This window comes from Sesamum indicum, linkage group LG6 (assembly GCF_000512975.1).
Source record: "Sesamum indicum cultivar Zhongzhi No. 13 linkage group LG6, S_indicum_v1.0, whole genome shotgun sequence".
Classification (NCBI taxonomy): domain Eukaryota; kingdom Viridiplantae; phylum Streptophyta; class Magnoliopsida; order Lamiales; family Pedaliaceae; genus Sesamum; species Sesamum indicum.
In genome coordinates this window covers 5,126,740-5,154,256 of record NC_026150.1, presented here as the reverse complement: position 1 = coordinate 5,154,256, position 27,517 = coordinate 5,126,740, and the positions used below count along the sequence as shown (strand labels likewise).

General features: G+C 33.5%; 3 protein-coding genes across 3 annotated transcripts in view; 2 read left to right on the top strand and 1 right to left on the bottom strand.

The window, feature by feature from the left end:
- On the top strand, positions 11,936 to 16,802 carry LOC105163793 (formin-like protein 1). The gene is made up of 4 exons (XM_011082261.2): positions 11,936 to 13,848; positions 13,999 to 14,204; positions 14,837 to 15,081; positions 15,642 to 16,802. The coding sequence occupies exons 1-4, from the start codon at positions 12,137 to 12,139 to the stop codon at positions 16,440 to 16,442; spliced, it is 2,964 nt and encodes a 987-aa protein (XP_011080563.1). The 5' UTR covers positions 11,936 to 12,136; the 3' UTR covers positions 16,443 to 16,802.
- LOC105163792 (acyl-coenzyme A thioesterase 9, mitochondrial) lies at positions 17,036 to 20,887 on the bottom strand. The gene is made up of 5 exons (XM_011082260.2): positions 20,182 to 20,887; positions 19,476 to 19,653; positions 17,873 to 18,348; positions 17,650 to 17,778; positions 17,036 to 17,407 (listed from the first exon to the last, which is right to left on the bottom strand). The coding sequence occupies exons 1-5, from the start codon at positions 20,551 to 20,553 to the stop codon at positions 17,240 to 17,242; spliced, it is 1,323 nt and encodes a 440-aa protein (XP_011080562.1). The 5' UTR covers positions 20,554 to 20,887; the 3' UTR covers positions 17,036 to 17,239.
- LOC105163790 (FRIGIDA-like protein 3) overlaps positions 24,046 to 27,517 on the top strand; it is a 5,467-nt gene continuing 1,995 nt past the window's right edge. The window contains 3 exon segments of the mRNA XM_011082257.2: positions 24,046 to 24,307; positions 25,183 to 25,235; positions 26,601 to 27,516. Coding sequence (XP_011080559.1) covers positions 24,061 to 24,307; positions 25,183 to 25,235; positions 26,601 to 27,516 — 1,216 coding nt within the window. The 5' untranslated portion in view covers positions 24,046 to 24,060.

The following is a 27,517-nucleotide window of genomic DNA, read 5'->3' as shown; positions in this document are numbered from 1 at the left end:
GTCTCTTCCAGACTGCAGCTAGCGAACATCTTCACTAAAAAATAACGGGTCAAGTATTTTCATAGGATAATGAGCAAGTTGGGCTTGAGAGATATGACACTAAGTTCAATTGAAGGCGGAGTGTACAGAACTATCTTACTCAATTCAATCAAAGTCTCGATCTTTTCTAGTTACACATTTCTTCAGATATAAATACTAATAGGAGAAATTATTATGTAAGTGATCTAAATTTCCATAATTTTAAAATAAAATCTATGGATTACGAGGTTTCAGTGTCACCAGTGTTGTTATGGAAGAGGAAGCTTTTGTGGGATTAACTAATGAGAAAATGTAGGAACTTTTTGGAAAAGGACTTAGTGAGAATATTTTCTTTATTCATTGTGGGTTGAGACAAAATCTTAAATTATGGAAAAAGTAAAAAAGAAAAAGTTGTGAAGATATGCAAAAGAATTGAAAGCAACATTAATGTAATCCCAACATCTTTTCCATACAATGGGCCACTTAATTAGCTAGTGCTGTTATTTACATATTCATAATATATAATTAAGTCATCAATACAAAATTAATTCTTGTTTTATATGTAAGTAGTGAATCACCGACACCTTTAAAATTAGATTTAATTACATAAATATTTCTTTATTTTTTGAAAATTGCAGCTACAACCCTAAAGGGGTATTTATGCAAAATGTCATCATTAAATAGGGGGTGTTGATGTGTGTATATAATTTAAATTTTTATTATATTTTTTTATGAATAAATACATTTACACCCCCAATTCAGGATTTGTTTACACAAACCACTGACAACAAAAAATTATGAATAGTTTGTGTAATGATGTTGACATTTTAGAGGAGGTATATGTGTAATTTTTTAAAAAGCAGGGGTAATTTGTGTAAATGATGCTGATGTTTTTTTTGCGTATTATATATAATTATTTGACAGACGGGTTATTTGTGTAGACAGACCATAGGATAGGGGTGTAAATGTAACAGTCCCTATATTTAATCTAATTAAATAAAAATATAAGTCTTTTCTATATATATGAGGCTAAAACATTAGTTATAACTAAAGACAATGACAAAATATTTTGGTTGTATCTAATATTATAGGAATTATTGATTAACCATAATAAAAAACTTAAACTTTTATATTTATTATTTAACTGTGGTGAATAGTATTAGTCTAAAGTTAATTACCTTAATTCGTTAATCTCCATTAGATTTTTATTAATTTTTTTATGGAGAACAGACAAAAATGTCCTTATGGATTATACATTATAATTTTACTTACTTTTTAAAAATATTTTAAATTTTTTTATAAACTAAGTGGGTAATTTTTTTTTCAATTCTTTCAAACTGTTCCATCCACTTTGATCGCTTTTTTTTTATAAATATATATATATATATATATATAACCAACGCAAAGTTGACTATTCTAAACCGTCATCGAAAAATTATAGCAAACATCAATGGGAATATTTGTAAATTTTTAAACAATGATGGGATATTCGTAATTATATCAAATCTAAAAACAAATTAGTATAATTTACTCATATATAATATAATATATATATATATATATTTTGCAGTGTTACATCATGAAAAGGAAATACACATGATATTATTTGATTGTATATAGTATGTTTCCATGTTGTGGTCGCCCTCTGTGATGTACACTGCAACATCATCACATTCTATTTATTGCATTTCCCCTCAACTTCCAAATTTTGCTAATGTCACACTTACTATTTGTTTTTGTATTTAAAATAAAACTAAAACTTGAAATATTTATTAATAATTTTGATTTCAGTCTGGGTTATGAAGTTTGGTGTAATTACAGGTAGACTTATTGTGATTTGAGAAATTATATTTAGTACCCATGATGCTTATTTTTGTGCAACAAATCAATCCATCCGTTAGTAAAATTTTTACGAAATTTTGTTGACATTAGTAGAAAAGTTGAATGAAAATTGATATTTACTCCTGACTAATCTATTATAGATTTATTGTAGGTCAAACGAATTTTTTCAGACCAAACTATCCTTATGTATCTTCATCCTTATAAGGGTAGTTTGATCGCAAATAACTTGTTTCACCTGCAATAAGTTTGTACTTAATTAATCGAGGGTCAACAAAATTTTTTATTCAACCTTTTTACTGATATCCGTAAATTACGTGAACTATACTAACAAATGGATCTATTTATTAGATTGAGACAAATGCCAGGGGTATTAGGTGTGATTTTTTGAATCATAGAAAATCTACGGTAATTATTTCAAATTTTAGGGGAGGAAAGTATAATTATCCCTTAAATAAATCAACCCCCAAAAAAAATAGAGGTGCTATTTATGGCATATACTTAAAACAATGTAGTAGAAAATAATTACCAAGAAATAAAGGTTGGGACAGCATTTTTTTTGTTTTGAAGAATGTGTCCTGAAAATTTCTTGAATTACTAAAAATGTATGTACACAAACAAACTTCACTTGATCCTTCCCTTTCACCACTTTTCTATTATTGTATTTTTATTTTAAAAATAATTTTATAGTATAAATCCTAAAAATTGTGGAAAGGGGTGTTTTAGTACGAGTTCTGACTCACCCCATTTAATTCTAATTGAATTAAAAATTTATTTCGAAACTCGCTCTGCCCTCATAGTTAGATTCGATACTCGTCTTAATCCATTTCAAATCCCTCTCGGATGTTTTTGAAAAATTAAATTATTTATAAATATTTAATGATATATTATTATGTGAAAAATATAATTTATTTTATTAGTATGCATTAAATAAAAAAAAGATTAAATATATTACTAAATATTAATGAACCAGAACAAGTTTTGAAGCCTCTCATCGAACACAACTCGATAAATTAGATTCGAACTTGCCTCGTTCAGAGCTGTTTCAGTCCGACTCGGCCCGACTCATTTGCCATCGTTCTTGGTGAGTGTGTTGTACTAATGAAGCTTTTATGACAACATAAGAAAGCATAGAAGCAATTCACACACTAAGGTCAAGATACGGTAATACCATAGTTTATTTCTCTCTTGAATAATGATATTTGGTCCGTCCTTTGTAATATTTTAGTTGTATATTTATTGTAGAGTCGTGGGAAATTCAACTTATATTAGTAATTTATTTTAAACTAAAAGCGTGTTCCGCACAGAACCCGTTTTATTATTGTTGACGTACATATTTTGGTGGTGTAGTTTGTCGGCCACAGACAGCAGTCGCAGGTACCGATGAAGAGACAAAATGACTGAATAGTTCAAGACTAATTAATGTGATTACCATATTATTAAGCTACTATCTTTTACACTAATACATATTTATTTTTCTAAGTACCGTCAAGACCACTTGCTCGGCCTGACTCTGATACCATGTCGAACGATCTTCTCATCTAAAAATTTAAATTGATTAATTATTGTGTATTACAATGATCTTTATAAAATTTGACGTAATTACGAATATCTTCTTGTTGTTTGAAAGATTATAAATACCCCACTGATTTTGATGAAATTATGTGATCCTTAGATGGATGTATGAAATTGTCAACTTTGCTCTTACTATATCTTTTTTAAAAAATAAAAATTTGTAAAAGAATTTAATGGAATGGATGAAAGAAACTAACAAATTATTAAAAAGGTTATCTACTTAGTCTATTAAAAAAAATAAATAAAATTATAATTTTTATTCTAAAAGGTATGTCGGCCTGCTTACCTCAAAAATGAATAAAAACTTAATAGAAACTAATATATCGGGTTAATTGTTAAACGATTATTAAAATTAGGAGAGTATTGAGAATTTTTCAAACAATAAAGAAATATATTTATAATTATGTTAAATTTCAAGAAAGATCGTTGTAATTTATGGTGAATTATTTATTGAAATGTGTAAAGTAAAATAAAAATAATTAATTTTTGGGGTTACTATACATCCCACTTATGAGTCCAACCCATAACATCAATCAATACTTTTAAAATAATAAATCATATAATAACAATTATTAAGTAAAATAAAAATAGTTAATTAATACTAAAATTGAGAGAATAGAGAGAAATATATTAATAAGGGTTAAATATATTTTGCATCCCAGAAGTATGTTATCCTCATCAAATATCCCCTTAAATTAAATAAATTTTCATTTAACTGCCTATTTTTGGGCAATCCTTTAAATTAAATAAAAATTAATAAAAATACCCTTAACTATTAATAATATGATATATATTCACATGAATGCCCTCTATTCTTTAATATATCAATCAATTTAAAAAAATTATTGAACTACAATATTTATAAATTAATTAAGTATAAAATAATTATTTTAAATTCGAGTATATAAATAGTTGTATTGATAATCAGTAAACGTTTAGAAAATCACTAATTTTCAGTTAACAAACAAAGATGCATTTTTGCATATTAAAATTTTGCGTACTGGTATTTTAGGGTATTGACAAACCTAACGTGTTGAACCTAAGGTTAAGCAAAGGGGTAAAATTGAGTTACTATATGGAAAGACAGAAAAAGAATTACCTCTAACTCCCAAATTACCTACTTGACGTTTGGGTGTCAAAACAATAGGCTCGACGATCACTTGTAATATTTTTGTCATTAGAATTATCTAATGTAATGTACAGACATAAATTTATTAAATATATTTTAATTTACAAATACTAACATTGGTCTAATTAATATAATTAATCCAATATTAATTTATTAACATCATAAATGCGTAAAAATTGAAGTCAAAATCGATTGATATATTAAATTATAGAGGGCATTATAATAAATATATCATATTACTAATAGTCAAAGGTATTTTCTTTAATTTTTATTTAATTTAAAGAAAAATCATAAGAATAGAGGGTAATTGAATTTCTTTTTTTAATTTAAGGAATAATTGATAAGGACATTATACTTTAGGGGTATAAAATGTATTTTTATTTTATTAATAATTAATTGATGATGGGAACACATAAATGTGTGTGTCTGTACCAAGAAAGAATCCAACCATCATCATACTATTATCATTATTACTATTATTACTATGTTATGTGTACTGTGTATGAAAAAGAGAAGGTCTTTCACACTTACAAATAATTAAATTAATTTTTTATAAAATTAAAAATGCTTTTCGACCAATAGAATAATTGATTTATTTAACTTTTTAAATTTTATATTTTTTTATTTTTAATATAATGTATTAATTTATATATATTTTATAATATTATTTTTAATATATTTTAAAATATAAAAAAAATAATTCATTATATACATACATAAACGACGCGTTAAATAATAATAATAATATAAAACAAAACATTATTAATCTATTTGTTTTGTTTGTGCAACAGAAGGTGTCGGTGCCACCACCTACACATCACCCACCCTTTTTATTATTATTGTTTTTGCTATATTCGGCAGATGGTCAAATCTTCCTCTCCAACTCTTTTCAACTTGTCACTAATGAAATCATATTTGATAACCACTTATCAACAATTAACATGTCCTCACCTGCCCTGTCCTAATCTACTGCTTAAACAATTAATATTAAGATTTTATGAGCAAGTCCGACGTCATAACTTCAGATTTCATCATTAGATGTGTGGGTATTTGTCTCATCACTCATAATTATTTTGATGTATGAATTAAATTGATTTATTACTAGTTTGTTAAATATTGACGTAATCATATAATTTTACAACAAAAAAACACAGTTAAGAATGCCATCTTGATTGATGATTCGGACTGAGGTCTAAGTTGATGTGTTAAGGTCTTGCTACAGATTCAATATGAAGCCGGTTGTGGCAAGTTCAGTTTGGGGGTAATTGATCAACTTGAAATTAAAGACACGTTAGGCTCGTTGCGGTGGTTTTCAACTGAAATCCTCTGACGTTTACGTCTGATTGAGTAGAAACAGACGAGGTGTAGCTGACCAGCTATATTTCATTAGCATTCATAGATGGCGTTCTGATTTGAAATAAAGAAACATGATTCTTGTTCGTGTTTGATCATATTAACATCTTCTAAAAGGTATAAATGGTCTTTAAGAGGATTATTTATGATTTGATCGCTATCAATATATTCTGACTATCTTATTGTAGTAAAAGATTTTTTTTTTCTTTTGGAACTTTCTAATATTTATTTTGAAAATATGTATTAAGTTTATCTAACTTGCATTTACGGACTAATTTTTTGCCCGTTTTGTTTTATATTTATTTATCTATTTTCAAGTAAATTGACGACCACAGAGCAACGATAAACATTAACACGCACAAACCTTTTTCCATGCATGTGTATAATAATAACCCTAGTATATATAGCTCGGTCCCAAATATTACACGATCACGATAATTAGCCTAAAAAGATGAAATATATTATTTTATAAAAAAAATAATTCCGTGTGTCATAATTAATCATCATTTTTTAATTAACTAATACTCCAATAAATTCCTCGTCTTTCCCCAAAATAAGGGTTTCAAATTTTTATTTGTAAGCTTCGAATGTTAACTTTATTGTATCCTAAAAGAAAATTTATAATCGTCCCGACAACAATATAATTACAATGATATTTACATGTATAGGCCCAAAATAAGTTTATATATATATATATATATATAATTTTCATATTAAAACAACAAATAAAGTCGAAGAATATATGTAGTAATTGCGGATTTTTTCTACAACATCAAATGCCATATGTTGTATAAACCGATCGATCGATCGAGCATTAAGACATGAGTACCTACATCAATAATAGACACGAATTTTGTCTATAATTGCTTTATATTATAAATAAAAAATTATAATTTTTAGTCTTATAACTTTAACGTAACATATTCTCGGATTCATAATAATAACTTAATAATTTGTAAAAAATATCTATTTTTCAGTCATTCTGCCGGGTTTCATTTGAAAATTGATGGGTAACGGCCACATATTTTTTTTTTTTGGTTAATTTTTTGAATGAAAGTTGGTAGGAGAATTGAAAATAAGAATTCTTATAATTATGAGACTATTTTCGATAATTCCATACGCAATAGAACTAAAAATGTGTAAAGCATAATTATGAACGAAAAATACAATTTTTTTCCTATTGTAAAGTGGATCGAGGTTGAAGGGATTGAAGAGAAACGAAAGAAATATTCGTTGCAGTAAATAATTCAAATTATTGTTAAAAATTCAAATAATTTTTTTAGATTGAGTTGCGGATATCTTACTCTCTTTTTTAAAGGGATTCAAACCCACTACAGTAAAGTATTCTTACTGATCTGACAATATTATTCTTGATTTATAAAAGTCCGACACCTTCATGTGACTCTAATACACTATGTACAAGTTACAGAGTTCAAAACTCCACCGATAAGAACACCTTTCTTCGACTATTAAAAATCTCTGTTGTATAGTATGTAGGGTGACTGCATACGTAAGTCTATGTCTCAACAAGAAGAATAATACATTTTTTTTAATAAATGTAGAAATCATCTGCTAACACCACTAACTTCACCAGTAGTGAAGTTAGGGAGTTTAATGTTAAGATGCATAATCACTAATTACATGTTTTATCAAAATAATTGTATTTACACCCACTCTTATCTTTTGTGTAATTACAGAAACTACTCCTGATAGTCAGAAAGTAAAGATAGTTTGTGTAATGTTGTTGACGTATCTGGGGCGGTGTATGTGCAATTTTTTAAAAATTAGGAATAATTTGTATAAATAATGTTGACGTTTTTTATGAATAATTATCTTTTATTAATTATTTAAATACATTTATCTTAGATCTAAAAGTTGGTTTATATATGTTTAGCAACATAACAAAGGCACAAGATTCCAACTCTTAACATATCCTCAAAGAGTTGTACCATGTTGAGTTCAGACATCCTTATTTTCTATCACAAACCTAATTTTTCATGTTTACCACATGTCTTAATTAACTGAGTAGTACGGTGTTTGTAACAGCTTAAAATAAATATTTTTTAATTTATTATCAAAAATAAATAGAAAAGAATGTTTATATATATATATATATTTTCTATTGTTATTGAGATATTTAAATTAAAGTGATTTAAAATAAAAGTTATAAACAACTCTCTGCCAATTTCTGCACCTAATCATTGATAATGGGAAAAATGTAATTTTGATATTCTGATATAGGGGTGGTGGCAGTTTCAGTCCATGTTAATTTGAAATTTGCAATAAAAGGATTGTAATTTATGAAAAATGACAATTAATTTGGCGGAATTTGTCACATGATCGGCACGCGACATCTAGAAATTGGTGATTTTTAAACTTTCCGGCTAAATTAGGGTTTGTTAGACCGAAACTGTCGATTTTCATAAATTACAGCCCTTATTGCAAATTTCGAGTTAGTTTAAACTGAAACTGCCACCACCCATATATCAGCGGACCAAAATTATATTTTTTCCATCGATAAATTTATAAATATTAAATCACTTTTTCAAACATCGAACTTCAATTTTTTTTCATAATTCACTTTTATTTTAAATAATTCCTAACTTTTACTACCACTTGACCTCCAACACTCCAAATGTATCAAGAGGTGCAATGTATTGTGAAGTATAACAAAGAACAAAAGTCGCTGAACTGGCAGCTCAACATCTAATGCCGCAATTGTCGCTAATCTTATTGGCGCACATTATTGACTCTCCACTGCCCATACCCATTCTCGTGCTTTTCTTTCAACAACTACTCAACTTCACAATTTCCACCCCATTTCCCATTATCATTTCATAAAACATACTCCATCTATATTTTATATCACAATAATTACATTTATATCCTTAACTTTCAATCCATTTACACAAATCATCTCTATATTTTAAATAATTATAAAATTCACCATTACCAGTCTAAAAATAGGAATGGTTTATATAATAATATTAACGTTTTATAGGGATGCATGTGTAATTTTTTAAAAAGTAAGAATAATTTGTGTAAATTATGTCGATATTTCTGATGAATGTATGTATAATATTTCAAAAGACATAAATTAGATCATCTATAAATTATTGCTTTATTTGATATATAATAAATTAAATTTGATCTAATTTATCATATTGAGACTCCGGAATAAATTAAATAATTGAATCGCAATTTAATTTCTACTCATAATTATATCATAATATTGCTCGATGAAATATTAATGTAATTATATAGTTATCATTTATATAAAAAATTAAATATAAGAAAAAGAACTGATCACATGTTCAAAAAATACTCAAATGATTTTTGTAGCACGTGATGTATATAGAGTCACGTGCCCATCCACAATCTGCACACTAAATAAATACTCAATCATTCAAGAAAAAAGTTATGGCATGAAAAAGCTTCCCATTATATCTAGCAATACAATTAACACAATATATCAATAAATATTGATTTCCTAAAAAAAATTTGATAAATTAAATAATACATTAATTATCAATAAATTCATATTAAGTGGAATAAATACCCACACGTTTAGTGGGACTCGAACCCATAACTTCAAACTTATTCATAGGACATCAACCTTAACTATTAGATTGAGACATCGTCGGTGATGTGTGGACTATAATCGGGAACTTGGAAATGACCAATAAGTCATCAAAGATAATCTCGACGGCTTAAATGGCCCTGGATTCGTGTACTTCACGTTCTGCATCTTTTTTATTCGATCCCGACCCAACTAAAATTTGATGATATACTTGATTTTCAAAATCTGGATTAACGATTCATGATGAATCGTACAGCTTGACAAAGCATATAAATATACAATTCAGTGACGTAACTTATAATTTTTACTGTTTTGTTTGCACTCTCGTTTTCTATCCCGTTCGACCTTTCTAATCTAAATATTTAAGGATTATAATCAAAACTTATCTAATATTGTTCTTACGAACGTTTGTGAACGCAGCTGAACTAAAATAAATTTGAACTTAAAATCGGAGCAAGGAGACATCCTTAGTTCAATCCAAATTCAGACACATTTTTTTGGAGTAAGAAGTTAAAAATGAACACTTTGACTTCATTTCTTCATAATAATCTTAGTTTTGAATCGATTTTAATGCTCATAAGTGCAAGATATCTTTGTTGGGTTGTAAGAGAGATTTTCGAGGAAACTTGTCCACCTATTTTGCGCCGATTTTTTTATTGTTATATAATTTAGGATAAATTACAATAAAACCCCTCGGAAATACAAAATTCCATTTTTGATCTATTTTTGTTTTAAATTACACTAGTACCCCTTCGGAGCATTCTGTGTTTGCCACTGTACTTTTTTTGTTTGAGTTTAATTGGACTGAAAATGCTGAAATCAATCAGAAAATTATATAAACTTACAATTTTGACTCTCATTTAGCATTCTGTATAATTTCGTGACAAAAATATCTTAATAATATTTAATATTTATAAAGGATAATGTAACACACACACACATATATATATAAAGTCAGGTGTGATTGTAATAATATATTATTTTAAAATTTTTATTATTGTGTAAAAAACAGTCATTGGTGAATCAAAAAACTAGTCATATTGTTTGTAATTTATATGTATTGTTGAATGAGCCGTAAAGTAGAAGTTGATATATTTATTTCAAAACCTAATCAAATGGATACAGTTGTAAACACAGAATTTTCAAAGTGGGTGCAAATATAATTTTTTTAAAAGAGAAATATAATTTATTACAAGCGTAATAATGTTATAATTTAACAATTCATATATTTTATTGTTTTTCAGCAGGCATAAACAAGCTACACATCAATTTATCATAATGAATATGATTATGTTTTTATATGTCATGAGAATATTGTTACCAAATACAAATAATATTCACAATATAATAATTATAAATCACAAAAATTACTCAAGCATGAATAGATTTGACCACAAATGATCCAAACTTGAATTGAATATTTTGAAAATAAGTTTGAGTTTGAGTTCAAAATTTCAAATTTAAAGAGTTCAAGGGTTTGTGAAAATAAATTCGAGTTTTAATCTTAGTATTTTAATAAATTTAGCTCAAATTCGACTAAATTATATCCGTATTTGTTAAATAGATGCCCACAGGGGCGTTTCTTGCACAACATGTTCCGCCGTACTTGTATTTGATTTTGATTAGTGCAAATTGTACAATAACTTTATTCTACCACATATAATCTTCTAGACAATTGATGACGCAACGCCTTCATCGAAATATTAAGTAAAGTTATCAAATTAAAAAAATATTCTTTTAATGATAAAATGTATTGAATAATGAGTTTAGCCCACATATTTATAGGCTTACGGTGAAGAATTTCAGTAGAACTAGACTAGAAACAGTCCTAATCGATCCTCATCAAGAATCTATCTGTTCTCCACCATTAATGATTGTGATTTAGTGGTTAAAATTCAATGTAGTGATACTCATAATGTGGATTCGAATCTTACAAAAGCATTTGATGGAACTAAAAGTACGACCTAATCCTTGTATTGATTCATATGCAGATAGACTTGGCGATAATAGATCAGTTACAAGGATATCGGCCATTACACATAGTGGAGACGCAATTCCGTTTGTATTCTTGGGTTGGTTATGTAATTCTCGTAAAATAAGGAGTGGTTTCACAAATACAGGAAAACCTGTGGGTTTGAGTGTAATTACCTCAAAGTTAAAAATTACCAGTCAAAGCCTACTTTTTGCTGATTTCATTGAGAGAAAAAAAAAAAAGAAAAGAAAAGAAAAGAAAGGGAAATGAGGGAAAGAAAGAAACAGCATGAAGGGGGTCCACCAGCACCAGCAGCAGCAGAACAGAATCTTAGCTGTATGCATTCATGCAATGTAAGAAGCAACAATAATCCACTTCTAATCATAATTAATTAATACTAATAATCACACTCTTTACTATTACTGTAATAAAAACCAACTCTACTCTCTCTCTCTCTCTTCTCCTTTCCACTCTCTCTCCTATTCTCCATTTTCCTCCTCCTCCACCTCTCCCCATGTAGATTTCTCTCTCTCTCTCTCTCTCTCTCTCTCTCTCTCTCTGTGAAATGTGAATACCGTCTCCGACACCTTCAGTTGTTCACACCTAATTCTTGCATTTACTCTCCCTCTCTCTCTCTGTCAAGCACGCAGAGTGTGAGACTATACCAAGAATGCCGCCCTCCACCACCACCTTCTTCCTCCTCCTTTTATCCTTGATGCTCAGCCCCTTATCTGCCGCCCCCCTCCAGAACCGCCGCATTCTCCACCAACCCTTCTTCCCCGAGGATTCCGTCCCCCCATCCCAACCCCCTATCCCCTCTCCCCCATCCACGCCCAAATATCCCTTCTCTTCTTCTTCTTCATCTAACAACACCCCCTTCTTCCCATCTTACCCCTCCCCCCCGCCGCCCCCTTCCCCCGCCTCCTTAGCTTCCTTCCCTGCCAACATCACCACCCTCGACGTTCACAACTCCTCCAAATCCAAATCCGCCTCCTCCAAGCTCATCGGAGCCGCTGTTGCTGCTGTAGTCGTCGCCGTCGCCATCGTCGCCGTTGCAGTCTTCCTCCACCTTCGCAGGCGCAACAGAAACCAAAGATCATCATCCTTCGACCACTCGAAAACCCAAAGATCCGATAGCAACAGCACCGCGACTACAAGCCACCACGCTCCAAGTAACCATCACCTTCCGAAGCTTCAGAGACCTTCACAGACCAGCTCAGAGTTCTTATACCTGGGTACTTTGGTGAATTCACATGCCGCTGGAGGCGGCATTGCCGGTAATGGAGGCAGTAGCACGGTGAATGATATCAATGCTTCTAATTCGCGGAAAATGGACTCGCCGGAGCTCCGCCCGTTGCCTCCGTTGAACACGCAACAGAGTTTCCGGCGGAATTATCGAAATAATGCTGATGTTGCATCCAGTAAAGATGATGAAGATGAAGAGTTTTTCTCTCCCAAAGGCTCGTTAAACGGCAGGGAGAGTTCTATTGGCACTGGATCAGCTTCTAGAAGGGCATTTGCCGCCATAGAAGTGGAGAATTTTAATGGGTCTACTTCAAATTCTTCCTCTACCTACTCTTCTTCGGTTTCTGGATCGGGTTCCGGGTCTCCGGTGAGGTCCATTTCCTTGAGTCTGTCCCCAGCAAATAGTTTGAGCCCGAGGAATTCAATGCCCAAGTCGCCTGACTTAATCGAGATTCAGACCATTGGGCTGTTGCATCGGGAAATGCCGACCTCCCCTCCCCCTCGAGGATCGATGTGTAAGGAGTCTGCATCACCGTCACCACCAAGTTCATCGTCGCCGGATAGATACTCTAGGAGAAGCGAAGAGTCGTCGCCACGGATTTCGAATATATCAGATCGGAGTGTGGACTCTCCAGTGAGGTTTGGCAGCCGTGCACAGCATAATGCCAGTTCTATTCTGAAACCGCCATCACCTCCTCCCTCGAATCGTCAGGAATCCCCACCACCGCCACCACCACCACTTTCCGCTCCCTCTCGACCACCAGTTTCTGTTCCACCGGCGCCTCCGCCTCCGCCACCACCACTGAGTAAAGTATGGGATAGTCCTAGAACTCCAACCCCTCCTGCCAAAAAGCCCATTTCCCAGCCACCCGGATCGGTTACGCCCTTGAGACCGATCTCTATCAGGACCCCCACGGTGATTTCTCCATTTGAGTTGCCCCCAAAAGATTCAGGAGTTGGGGAGAACGATGAGGATGAAAGATCTACAATTAAAGAAACAGAACACTCAAGTGAGGGCGTGGAGCGGAATGAGGAAGCTACTCCTAAACCAAAATTAAAGCCATTGCATTGGGATAAAGTAAGGGCAAGCTCTGATCGGGAAATGGTGTGGGATCAACTCAAATGCAGCTCTTTTAAGTATGATTCTCTCTACTTCTTATTATGGATATGGTCATTTCTGGAGTTAAATTGTGTTCTCATTTTGTTAGTTTAGTTGTATTAATATGTGTAACTGTTGGTTGAATGTAGTTTGATTAATAGCCTATTTGCCGGTTGAACTGTGTGCAGATTGAATGAGGAGATGATTGAGACATTGTTTGTTGTGAATACTCCAAAACCAACGCCAAAGGAAACAAATAGGTGGCAGGTTCTTCCCCCTCCCGGCCAAGACAATGGTAATAGGGTTCTTGATCCCAAGAAGGCACAGAATATCGCAATTCTGTTGAGGGCACTCAATGTCACTGTAGAGGAAGTTTGCGAAGGTCTTCTGGAAGGTATTTTTAAGCATCTTTTATGGTTCTAGGATTCCAAGATTATGTGGATCTTTTTTAGTGATTAGCTTATTGTGGAAGACACCTATGCACTTGATGTGTTTGTGTTGGTTGTAGTCTACCGTATTGCTGGGTTCGATGTCTTTAACATAAAAACTTAAATATAATTATGTCTGGGTTTTTTCTTGTTTGGAAAGACCGAAATTGTTGAGAACATTGCTGTGTGAAATTATACATTTCTATGTGATAGTAAGGGCAATATATATGTCTTCCGCCCCTCTTTCTCTCTCCCCCCTGTTGTTTTACTTTGAGTTCTGTTGACCTCTCATGCTCTCCGCTTTAAAGTTTGTTGTATTTCAGTGACCTCAATTCTTGTAAGCTTTGGAGTGCGTGACATCCTTTCAATAAATCATACTCCTGGTGGTCAAAATGCACTCAGATATGCATATTTAGTTTCTCTGACTAGCTATAACTTTGAGAAGTAGCTTATTCGTTCATTTTTGCCGTAAGATCTCTTTCAAGAAATTGGCACGTTCAAATCAGGGTAACAAGGCAACAATATTTCAGAAATTTTATGGTTATGATTTCAGTTCCCTGTACACATGTGCCTTATTTCATTTTACCTTTGGAATCAGGCAATACAGATATGCTTGGTACTGAGCTTCTTGAGAGCTTATTGAAGATGGCACCAACTAAGGAAGAAGAGCGTAAGTTAAAAGAATATAAAGATGCTTCTCCAACTAAGCTTGGGGCTGCAGAAAGATTTTTGAAGGCCGTTCTTGATATACCCAACGCATTCAAAAGAGTAGATGCAATGTTATACGTGTCCAATTTTGACTCTGAGGTTGAGTACCTCAAAAAGTCCTTTGCAACTCTTGAGGTACTATTTCATTTAAATATCCACTTTCAGGTTTAGTCTGGAATCTTTATTGTGTTGATGCCTAGAAACTTGAACTGTTGAGTTGTAATGGGATTGACGAAATATCATTACCAAACATAGCTACACTGAACTAATGGATCCAGTGGAGACCGCTTGGGACCTTTTAAATATGTGTTCATCTGTTTGCTTGTATGGTAGTCCTGTCAATACCAAAATATTAGGTCTCTATTCACTTCATACTTTCTTGTTCTCATGGATTAAAAGAACTTTCTTTACAACTGTGAATGAATCATTACATTATTAATTAATATGTGATTCTGCCTTAGATGGGCTGAGTTGTTTGTTGTCAGTATCTGATTGCTTATAATGTCTACTTTGTTAAGATGTGATATGCTAAAGTAGCGCCCACTTAAGTGTTAAACCCAAAGTTATCCAATTTGGTCTATAAATCTATAAACTTCATAACCAGAAAAGAAGGAAACTGAACAATGGGTAGAAACTTCATTTATACTTATATGTATTGCTCGATGAAGCCAACTTAGAGATTTTTGGTGCTACAGGCAGCTTGTGAAGAATTGAGGACTAGCAGGATGTTTCTCAAACTTCTGGAAGCAGTACTGAAGACTGGAAACCGCATGAATGTGGGAACAAACCGGGGTGACGCACATGCCTTCAAACTTGATACACTCCTCAAGCTTGTTGATGTCAAGGGAGCTGATGGGAAAACAACACTTCTACATTTTGTTGTTCAGGAAATAATTAGAAGCGAAGGTGCTCGTCTTTATGGTGGGAGCGCAACTGAGACCTCTGCCATAAATGATGATGCCAAATGCAGAAAGCTGGGTCTCCAAGTCGTTTCGGGTCTCAGTTCCGAGTTATCAAATGTAAAGAAAGCTGCTGCTATGGATGCAGAAGTGCTTAGCTGCGACGTATCCAAGCTTTCAAAAGGAATTGCAAATATAGGAGAGGTTATAAGATTAAACAAACCAATTTCGATGGAGGAAAGCAACACCAATAAGTTTTCTGACTCTATGAACAGCTTCATGAAAAAGGCTGAGGAGGAAATTATTAGGATCCAAGCCCAAGAAAGTGTTGCTCTGTCTCTGGTGAAGGAAATAACTGAATATTTTCATGGAAACTCAGCCAAGGAAGAGGCTCATCCTTTCAGAATCTTCATGATCGTGAGAGACTTTTTGACAATTTTAGATCGGGTCTGCAAGGAAGTTGGGATGATAAATGAAAGAACCACAGTCAGTTATGCCCACAAATTTCCAGTTCCAGTTAACCCATTGCTACAGCAAGTTTCAGGGGGGTTTCACAATGAACGGCAACACACTTCCTCTGATGAGGAGAGTTCTTAACATTTAGCTCTCACATGAGGTCGCATTTTCTCAGGTGTCTCTGACAATGAAAATTGAAAAGTGTCCATTTACAATGCGGTCAGCAGGAGCTTCCTGGGATAGTGCCTGCCCACTTTTTAGGTAAAAGCATTTTCATTGTAACATTTTGTATTTATTATATAGATTGAATGTACAAGATTTTGTAACCTTCAGGTCTTATAGATGTATACAAAGAAAAATCTTTTGATGCAACAGGGACTCATATTGACAGGGTGGTATTCTTTTCTGTATTTCTCCTGTAAAGCATTTTGGTTTTGGAAATCTTGCTGTAAATAAGCATGATTCGAGGTTACCAATTCTCAACCCTTTCATTAATTTTTACATGTCATCGTCCTTTCCTGCTTCATCTTATTTCAGTTACTTATCTAGTTAGTTGAGATATAATTTACATTTCTCTGGAAAATAACCTCTTGGAATTTCACTTACTACCCTCTGAAGCTCTGTAGAATAAGTAGAATAAGATACAAAATAATCTGCAGAGTGCAGCCGTAGTATGAAAACTGAATGAAATGGAGTAAGCAATTTCCTCAGTATAATAACATGCAATAATGCTGATAAATTTAGTCACTAATTCATAAGCAGGAACAACATATAGTCAGATTTCATAAGATGTTTCTCATTACTTTTACATACAAGAATTTATTAAGATTAGTTGCTCGTATTCGAGTTTTCCACTGGTTAGATATGCAAGGACTAAAATTCCTACGAGTATTACAGCAAGAACACTATAAGATGCGGCAAAGTGCCTAGTGTGAAGTTCAGTGGTTAACGTGCATGATCGATTGCCAAGAATCAGCGTCCATGCGCTCAACAATTCTGTGTGCTTCCTCCTCCGTTGCTGGAACCACCTTTCTGATCCTTTGGCCAGCATTCTTTGCCTTTGCCTCAGGCCGAACAGTGAAGGTGAAGTAAAACCTATTTGACACCTGCCAGAGAAATTAACAGACATTTAACTCCACGTTAGTTAGAAACATAGTAAGGCAGTGCATCTCAATCAACAATTTTTTGCTTCTTGACCAAGCAGAAAAGAGTAGCGGAACTGTTTCAGTGTCTTTTTTTGCATGCCTCAGTGAATTCATCGACCAAGGGTTAGTAAAAAAGCTCAATGATATTCAACAAAGATTATTTACTGCAAGTCAAGCTCGTTTGCTGAAGAGAGCATGCATACCTCAGTAGACCTGAATTCAGGCCTCGTAACATGAGCAACAACTTCTACATTGATTAACGGCTGATCTGAATTCTCACGTTCTGTATACAACACACATGATTTGAATCGCAAGAAATCTCCAACATCCACCTGCATTACCAATAAAAGATAGCCACATAATGACTCCACGAAACTTGGGAAGATGAAAGTAAAAACAAAATGGAGTTCACTAGGAGAAGTTTACTGGTCTGAGGAAATCAACATGATCAACTTCCAGAAATGATGGCATCATGCCTGCAAAAGTGTAAGCTGTTGAAAAAGCTAATTCAAAAGCTCTGTGCATCAGAAACCCTCCAAAGATCCGACCATGAATGTTTCTTTGCTGTGGCTGACAAATTAAGGAGTTCTCAAGGCGAGTGTCTTTGAGAAGAATGCTGTCTCTATCTGCGAGTGCTGGCATGTCACAGAAGATCCGTCCCTCAGCCAGTAATGCTTCAAATCTATTAATCCCTCCATTCTCAATCTCAATCACCTTATGCTCATCTCTAATCTTCATTTTTCTCAGTTTATACTGTGTTTCTGCTGCTTCATAGAGTAGCTTTTCACTTTCTGTCTCAGGAGCCAGCCGATTCACCTGAGCAGCTTTGCCTGTCTTGTAGTCGCGAGCCACAAAAATGAAGTTGGCAGTTAGTGCAACCGAATCAGTGGCTTCAGCTGTCCCTGTGAAGGAAGGCTTCTCCGCATTAGAAACTAAAGATTAGGAGAAAAGGTGCAAGAGAAAGATTCCTCATGAGTTACAATTGCAAACTAAGGAATTGCTGCATGAAGATTAATAAGCCCTGAATCTAGCATATAGGTTATATAAAGGCTAGTTTCACCTATACCCTCTCTGACATAGCTACATTATACTTCTTCCCATTGAACATTCAAAATTACATCTAAACTGCCTTTGGAAATGCTTTGTTTACGTTACACGTTTCTAACTACTTGCGTATGATATACAATGATGAAAGAGTTGAAGATGTCAAGACCTAGAAGACATGAAAGACGAGCAATGCTCAAGAGTGCTGTACAAGTGATGATGCTGATGAAATCATTCTAGTGTATAAGTTTTTGACATTAAACGTAATGATACTCATGCTACGGCATTTTGTAAGATTGTTTCTAAGTAATGCATTTAATATAGTGATAGCAGCAGGAACTAATTCATTCAGTTCCGTGAAATATCTTTTAACATTATAAGCCTTACATACACATTTATCACCATTTCCAAACATCGCAAGGACACTCCTAGTGGGAAGGGCATTACAACCAAACCCTTACAACTACAGAGACTTTACACGACACGTTTTAGCATTATGCAAGCAGAAATCACATCATAATTAATTGAGCATATACCATAAGAATGTACTATTAATTATGTGCACACTTGATAAACATGAACGTAAATAAAGAAATAAAAGCATAGATGATGTACATTCCGTTTGTTCGTCTTAAAGATGTAAATATTCTCCTGAAAAAATCCTCCAAGTATTGGCCCCAGAAAGACACTCGTCACACTCCAACTATACATCCAAGGACAGAATGGACCATTTAATAAACTTACCATTTGATTATACTTTTAATTTTTTTAAATTAAGGATAAAATGGAATCGGATGACTCCAGAGTCGAACAAAAGCTTTTACCATAGAACCTTACATGCCCAAATCAGCCGACAACATACATTAGGAGGGTTTTATTCCTACTCCTTTTGTGGGTGGGAGGGTTCTAAGTTGTAAACAAGAGCATCAGTGAAACCTTAAAGTAACTTCAAGCAGGGTCATGGTATTGGTAATAGGAAGAGTACCAGTAGCAGGCTGAGTGACATTAAGCTGAATCTCAATAGAAGACCGGCCAACCCAAGTAACAGCACCAGATATTTGCAGATCAACATCGACACTGATGGGCTTCTTCAGCACCATTCTGTCAACAGAAGCAGTCACCAGAAGGAGTGGCCTAGTTGTGCTATCTTCATCTGAACAGTGCTAATAGACATGGGAGAAAGAAAGGCTGTAAAGAAAATAATATACTGCCAACATCCAGCAATCCGTGAATACCATTTGCATTTCATAGCAACAACTCCTATCACCATAATAGGCAACTAAAACTTGAATATCTAAGAACTTCTATCAAGTGCAATGGAAATCGACACAAAATGAGACTTCACATCATTGATTGCCGGTCAAAAATGCAGTTTGAGATGGGTCTATGCTTTGATTACACAGAGCACTTGACATCATGATCAGTTTGTCAAAAACACTAAATCATACTTGCTGTAAATACAACTTTCCCAGCAAAACTGCAAAGAATCGGACCTTCCATTCAAACTATTCAAACATGGCAAAAAAGCAATGCATTAACCCAAAACATCATCTGCATATATGCATAAACAAACATACAGACACCCACAAATACTATTGCCGAAAGCTGACAGAGAGAAATGAATGCAGAGATAGAACATCATCTCCAAGAATTTCATGCTAAACACACCAACCAAGAGTTGTCCATTGTACCTTGACCGAAATGGTACCAGCCAGAGCATCAAGATCTTCAAGCAACTTCCCAATTCTGACCTCATTCCAAGGATCCCTATACTGCTCTCTCAGTATGTAATCAGTAGAGAAGTTGTAGAGAATAGTCATTCTGCTCTGGGAAGGGGTTCTTGTGAGCAATTCACTTTGTGGGGGTGCATCAAGTGGGGGATCAAGAAGCCTTTCAAAGATTTTAGACCTTGTTTCCCAGAGAGCATGTGTCACTGGTGAATGGTACATCCCAGGCCACAAACTCAGTGGTTTTCTTGTCGAAGAACTTGAATCACTCATCTTGGGAGAGCCCTCAAACGGGGAAGTGAAGGTGGAAAAGATGGGAATCGGATTGGATTCCATCGAAAACTGAAATTAAAGGCAGTTCTTGAACTAGGCTTTCTCCTTGATCGTTGGAAAACTAATTGCAAGGCAAATATACCAATTCTTGATCAACTTTGGGAGAAAAGAATGGGTTCTGTGAGGGGTAGATTGACTGAGCAGATGACTGATAGTTGACGGGATTTGAGAGAGTAATTATGATCGAAACGGCCCAGAATTGAGGGAAAGGCAGTGAGAAGATTAGCAGCAGAAACCTATAGTTATGGTTTTGGCTGTAGAGTTGATAGAGAATTCAACTGATGATTTTGAAAAGCAACAGTTTTTGCGTGACATACAATCAATTCGTTGTTCTTTCTTCGACGACGAGTAATGTTATAATTATATTTTTGTTTCGTCAGGACAAAAACATGATCATAGTTTTCGTCAAAAGTCAACCACTTGACATGTCTTGCCAGTTGGACGTGGTTGAATTATTTATTTATTATAAAAAAGTACATAAATAATATTTTTTTAAATACTATAATAACAAAAAATTCACGTCCAGTGGTGGATAAATCCACGATCCCATTTTTTTAAAAATATATATTATATTAAAATTATTAATTATAATTTAAATACAGTAAAATCTCTATAAATTAATACTTTATAAATTAATAAACTCTCTAAAATAATAAAATCTTTCAGTTCCGACTTGGACCTTTGTAAAAAAATCATCAAATTCGATAAGATAATAAGATAATAATTTTTCAGAAAATTCCTTTATAAATATTAGGTCCCATTAAAACTCTAAATTGATAATTCATGAATAGTACAATTATAAATATTATGGTAATTTGCTAAAATATGAAGTTTGTAATGCTTTACGCATTTGATCATTCATGGATGATTTTGCAATGTCTTTTAGATGAGAAGACATAGTTGGATGATATGAATTATTTTATTTTCATATTGAGATTTATGTAGTATATGTTTCATTCATCATGCATGAATATATTTAATTGGCTATAATAGTTATTTAAGTCATTAAGTGCAACAAATTAATGTAAACATGTATATTTAAGTAATTTCAATGAATTGATACATGCGTCTATGAATATAATAGTTAATTGTATACAATGAATTGATATTATATATGAATATAGTTAATTAGTTACAAAGAACTGATTGATGAATGAATTATAATCAATGAAACATATATGAATTCATTTATTTTCAATACATATGTACTAAATTTGTTGAATTTAATATCTTTTAATTAATAAAATATTAATTTATCGATAAATTAATAAAATTTTATGGTCGTTATTAATTTATAGAGGTTTTACTGTATTATACTTACAACCAATTTGTTACAAAATATTATAACGAAATACGAATATTAAAAATGTTCGCCTGTTCCACAATTGAGTATATGGTGTGGACGCCGAGGTCTTCTTATTTTTTTGCCCGCATTTTGTATAGGCTTATTTTGTTCATCATTATCATCACCACCGAATTAATGTGCAACCGACTTGATGAAGATGTAGAACTGTACTCTACATTATCGCGATATGCACTAAATGATGAAAATGGAATTGATGAAATGTTATATCTTGGTGCATATAGTTGATCAATGCCAAGGCCAAGGTCAAGATCTAAATGTGAGAAATAAGCTTTTGTATGACTTAATATATATGAAAGCGATTGAAACCAATCATTTTGTGGCTGTTGAGGCATGTAGTGCTTATACTTTTTATATAAATGGGTTCTATCTATACTGATGACTTTGGAATTAGAACCCTTCAAAACATGGTTTAAACATCCAAAAGACGTATTTAATCACATATACACCATTTACTGTAGGAAAGTTTTGTGCTCCTATTCAATAATCGTTCCCTCATTCTATTTTCGGAGAGCTCCTATGTAACTTAGTAACTTTCAGGCTAAGCTCTCCCATGTGCCATAAACAACTTTACGGGTCATTCTCAAACTGTACCATGTCTTTTAGTTTGTTGAATTGCCTGATCCTTCTATAATATGCTTTATTTCATATGTGGAGTCGGATTGTACCTGTCCCAACAGCAACAACATATCCTCTGATCTTCTATTATATTGTGGAAATGTATGATCCCAAACAAGTTCTTCGTCAATTTGAAATGAAGCAAAATATTTTGGAAATGACAGATGTTCCGGTATGAGTCTGCATCAATTCTCATATAAAGTGTATATAGACACAAACTGGTACTATAACATACACAATATGTTAATAAATGATAGAGACTATATAATACCATTGTGCATCGATCACCCATTTCTAACGGTAGACATACAGAACATTGATATTGGGAGTGGTACAATAATATAATGCGTTATTTCATATCATCATTTACTCATAGGCGAATAGAAAGTGGGTATCAATCTAGAGAAGCACCCATGTTGCAATTTGTGATACGTTATATACTAAAACATACTTTATTTTAAACACGTTTCTTTTATATTAAAATTCACTATTTTCTACATACTTCAGGCTGAATAGATACATCCCTTCGATTAAGTGGTCGTCCTAGACCACATGATATCGAAGGGTTCAACCAATTGGTGGATCAGTTCGAGGCCGCAACTCAAAATATTTATGAGATGATCACACAATCATAACAAAATGCAACGTCAAACGAGAATGTCCTGGGCACACCCCCACAAACAAAGGAGAAGTTGTATCCGAATGTATCAGTTGAACATGATAATATTGGAGTGCATATAGATGGTCCTTCTACTGTATATATCTCAACATTCACATCAAGATTGCTACGTGGTTCAACCGTCACAATAAGATGATTGATTTCAATTAGCTTCACACATGCTAGGTTATGCGGAAGCTTATTCTGCACATATTGATTTTGATATTGTCGTGGGTATTAATCAACCTTACACACCAAAATATAACATCTCACTAATCATATTTCTATTATTTAGTGCATATCGTGATTATGTGGAGCCCAATTTTACAACATCATCAAGTCGGTTGTATATATGCCAGTGATGATGATACTCAACAAAATGAATCAACACAGAATGTGAATGAGGAAACAAAAGTACCTCAACACTAACACCACTAGCGCAATTATGGGACGGACGGTCATTAACATATGCATAATATTTGTAACTCTTGATTTCATTTTTTCAATCAATACATTTTAAAATTTATTATTGATTAGAATGAGTAAAATATTTGAATCTATAATTACTAACTAATAATTATAACGATTAATAAATATAAATTTTAAATTTAAAAAAAGGAAAGTTGTGTATGACATCTCGGCTTTTTAAGAAAATGTTGAAAAACATAAAAATTATTAATAAATTTAAAATTATGTTTTTTTGTTTTTTTTATTAAATAAATAAGCCCAATTAATGTGCCCTATTTCCTATCCACGGAGAAAATAACCAAACATGATGAACGAAAATTATTTAAGCGAGAAGTAACAGAGGATTGGCAATAGCAATTTAGGGAGTGGCGGAAGAAAAAAGCAAAGGTCATAGGGAGAGTGCATGTGGTGTCAGTGTGCGAGTGCGTGCTTTTGTGCGTGTAGCTGTCGGAGACTCTCTCCCTGTCATAAATACTACCCCTCATTCCCTGCGCACACTTTCCTCTTCCCCAAAAACATTCTCTCTCTCTCTCTAGGGGTTCTCTATCCGCGCAATAATTCCTCGCTCCTACCTACAGATGGCCTGAAATTCTTATTTCTCCGTCGTAAATCGCGGCACTTCATTCGCCTTCCGCCGCCGCCGACGATCGGTGAGTTTCAGCTCTGTGTTTTTTACTGCTTTTTCTTTGCTTTCTCTGTCACTACACTTGCAGATCAACTCTCGTTTTTGTATCTGATTTCTGTTATCTATTTGAGTTCTCGTTGGTAGTGAATGCTGTATGATTTTGGAAATTTAGTTGTTCTACTGCTAATTTCAGCTGCATTTAATACTTTTCGTCGTGTTTGTCTTTTATGATTGTGGCGAATTTGTCTTTTTGCAGCGTGTGTTTGCTGATCTAAGTATCAGCAGCTGGGTTTGACGTGCATTTGGGTGAATTTATAGCTGGGATTGTTTTCAATTTCAGTTTCCTCTTTTATATTGACTTGTCAAATTCTTCCATGAATATTTTACCTTTGAGTTTCACTCTTATATTCAAATTTTGGTTGGTATGTTATTCCTTATTTTAATTTTGTTGTCGACAAGTTCTTTGTAGAACATTTTACTTGGTATGCGTTTGATGATTGATTTTTGCGTTGTTATGTTACCTCAACTGCTTAGCAATTGAACTGGTTTTTTCATTGCTTGGTAATAAGTAACATTGCTATCGTTTGTCAAGACCTTATCAATATCACCATTTTATTTGTCAAAGCAGGAAAGACAGTAACCAATAATCCATCACTGTACTGATGAATAAAGAAAAAAAGAAAACAGAAGTGAGAAAAAGGGAAGGGGAGCTGCTGCTTTTCCTTTCTTGTTTATCCTGTACTATAGTAAAACTGAAGTTAAGCTAAGATACTCTGACTTGAGTTGGAAATGAAAATATATATATGTCAATTTATGTTCAAATTATTGCTTGAGCTGCATTTGAATCTGTTTGATCAATTTCAGCTGAAGCATTTGTTTGTCTGATGGTTACTTTTGCAGTGTGTCTACTGTTTCAAGTATCACATTCCTTTTTCAGCTTGCTCTTCTACAAGGTATGCACACTTTTTCTACTCTGGTGATGGATATTTTTTTAATCTTTTGCACAAATTCTAATTTTTGCCTGAATTCTCGTTCTCATTCTTGCTTTAATTTGTTCTTAAATGACGTTATATTTTTTCTCTTGTTAACTTCATTGCATTTTCACAGATATGTTGATTAATATTGCACATCGGACTGTTGAAATCATTATACTGTTAAGATGATATTATTTTTCCTGGCATTTTCCTGTTGGATTTTACCGTAAGAAGTAATCTGGTCATAGCAGTCATGCATAACGAGCCATTTGTAGAGTAGAATTTTGAAAAGTAAATGCACAAAAGAATTAGGAATGTCGAGGATAAATGTTTATTTTGTTTTGCAAAGTAGAATGTATTATCTTTCTAGTTTCATCTTCAGTCTTTTTGCTCTTTTGTGATCATAGGTTTTGAGGGTGAACAAATAGGAACTGATAATTGTATGCTTCATACAAAATAGCAATAGAACTCCAGAATAGTTTGCAACCTGAGTGTGAGAGTTGCTACCTTGTATAAATGGATGAAAGTTTTTCATTGCATTGTATTGATATTTCAACTGTCATATTTTCAATTTTGCTGCTCTGCTAGTAAGTATTGTACTTGGTAAGTTAAAAGCTTTGGGCTCTAAGCTATTAGATTAGTACAAGAATAAATGAGTTAAGATGTTACTCTGCTTATATTTTAATATATGTTTCAGAGATTAAGTTGCCTTAGTGTTCCACTTTGTGCTCCAACTGTTCATTTGTGGTTGCTGGGTCCTGAGGGTAGTGCACTTGCGGAGGTTAATACTTCTGAAGTAATATATGGTAGGCTATTTGCCATTTGGCTCAGGTCAAAATGTTAATGGATTGTTGTATTGAAAGTTTGTTTTTGGCTTAAGTTGGATATTTCAGAAGTAAACTTAAACTAAGTTTAACATTTTGGTCTTGTTGGTCAAGATACTATAGAGCAGATGATCTTGGTCAGAAAGCTTTTTGGCTTAAGTTGGATATTTCAGAAGTAAACTTAAACTGATTTTAACATTTTGGTCTTGTTGGTCAAGATGCTATAGAGCAGATGATCTTGGTCAGAAAGCATAATAAGAGGAATAGTACGGAAAACAAAAGGTCTCTTGATTTGGTTGCATGAGAAACGGGTACCCATTCAAGATCTTATATTTTCCTGTGTGCACACTCATTCCAATAGAAAGATATTTATATGAAGCCAAACTTGAGGAGTACATATGATTTGATTGTTCCAAGTATGGCTCTGTTGTTTTTGTACTGGAAATTCTGATTAGTTCTCCAACTTATCTCGTTCTTCAGTTGACATTATGAACTGATAATTAGCTTATGTTTTGTCCAGCATTTCTATGTCATGGAAGACAACTTGTCCCGCACCACTCTAATGGACTCCACAGCCTCTAAGATACAACAGCTTCAGAAAGCATTTGCTGAACTGGAAAGTCACCGAGCTGTCACTCTCAATTTGAAATGGAAGCAGCTTGAGGAGCATTTTCATGGACTTCAGAAGTCTTTGAAGAGGCGTTTCACTGAACTAGAAGAACAAGAAAAGGAGTTTGAAACCAAAGTAACTGAATCCAAAGAGATGTTAGAGAATCGTAAAGCAGCTGTCATGGCTAAGGAACACACTTCCCTTCAGAGGCTTCAGGAGAAGCGAGATGCTGCTGTCTCAGTTATTTTGTCTGCTATGCAGAAGCATGAGAAGCCATTTTCTGTGGATTCAAGTATCACCAATAGTGAAAACAAAGTTGAAGCACCAGTTCTAGTGGAAAAGATACCTGATGGCATGGTTGCTGATAGTAATATGGATGGTACGGAAAAGCCTGTCAAAAGTATGACTGTGCCAGTGAAGTCTTATCCTGAGCTATTGAAACTGTGCCAAGAGATGAATTCAGAAGGCCTGCACAAATTTATATCAGACAACCGCAAGGATCTGGCTACTTTAAGGGAGGAAATTCCGGCTGCCCTCAAGGCTGCTACTGACCCTGCCTCTCTGGTTCTGGACTCTTTGAAGGGTTTCTATGGCATGGACATGCCAAATTCTGATGCTAGAAAGGATTCAAATCTCTTGGGCCTTCGCCGAACATGTATCATGCTGATGGAGTGCCTTACCAGTTTATTTGTAAACTTGGATATGGACTCCCTTTCTGGTATTATTTCAGAAAATGCTAAGGAAAGAGCAAAATCTATTGCTGAAGAATGGAAACCAAAGTTAGATAATCTTGATGTTGAGGCCAGCAATGGAAATTCTTTAGAGGC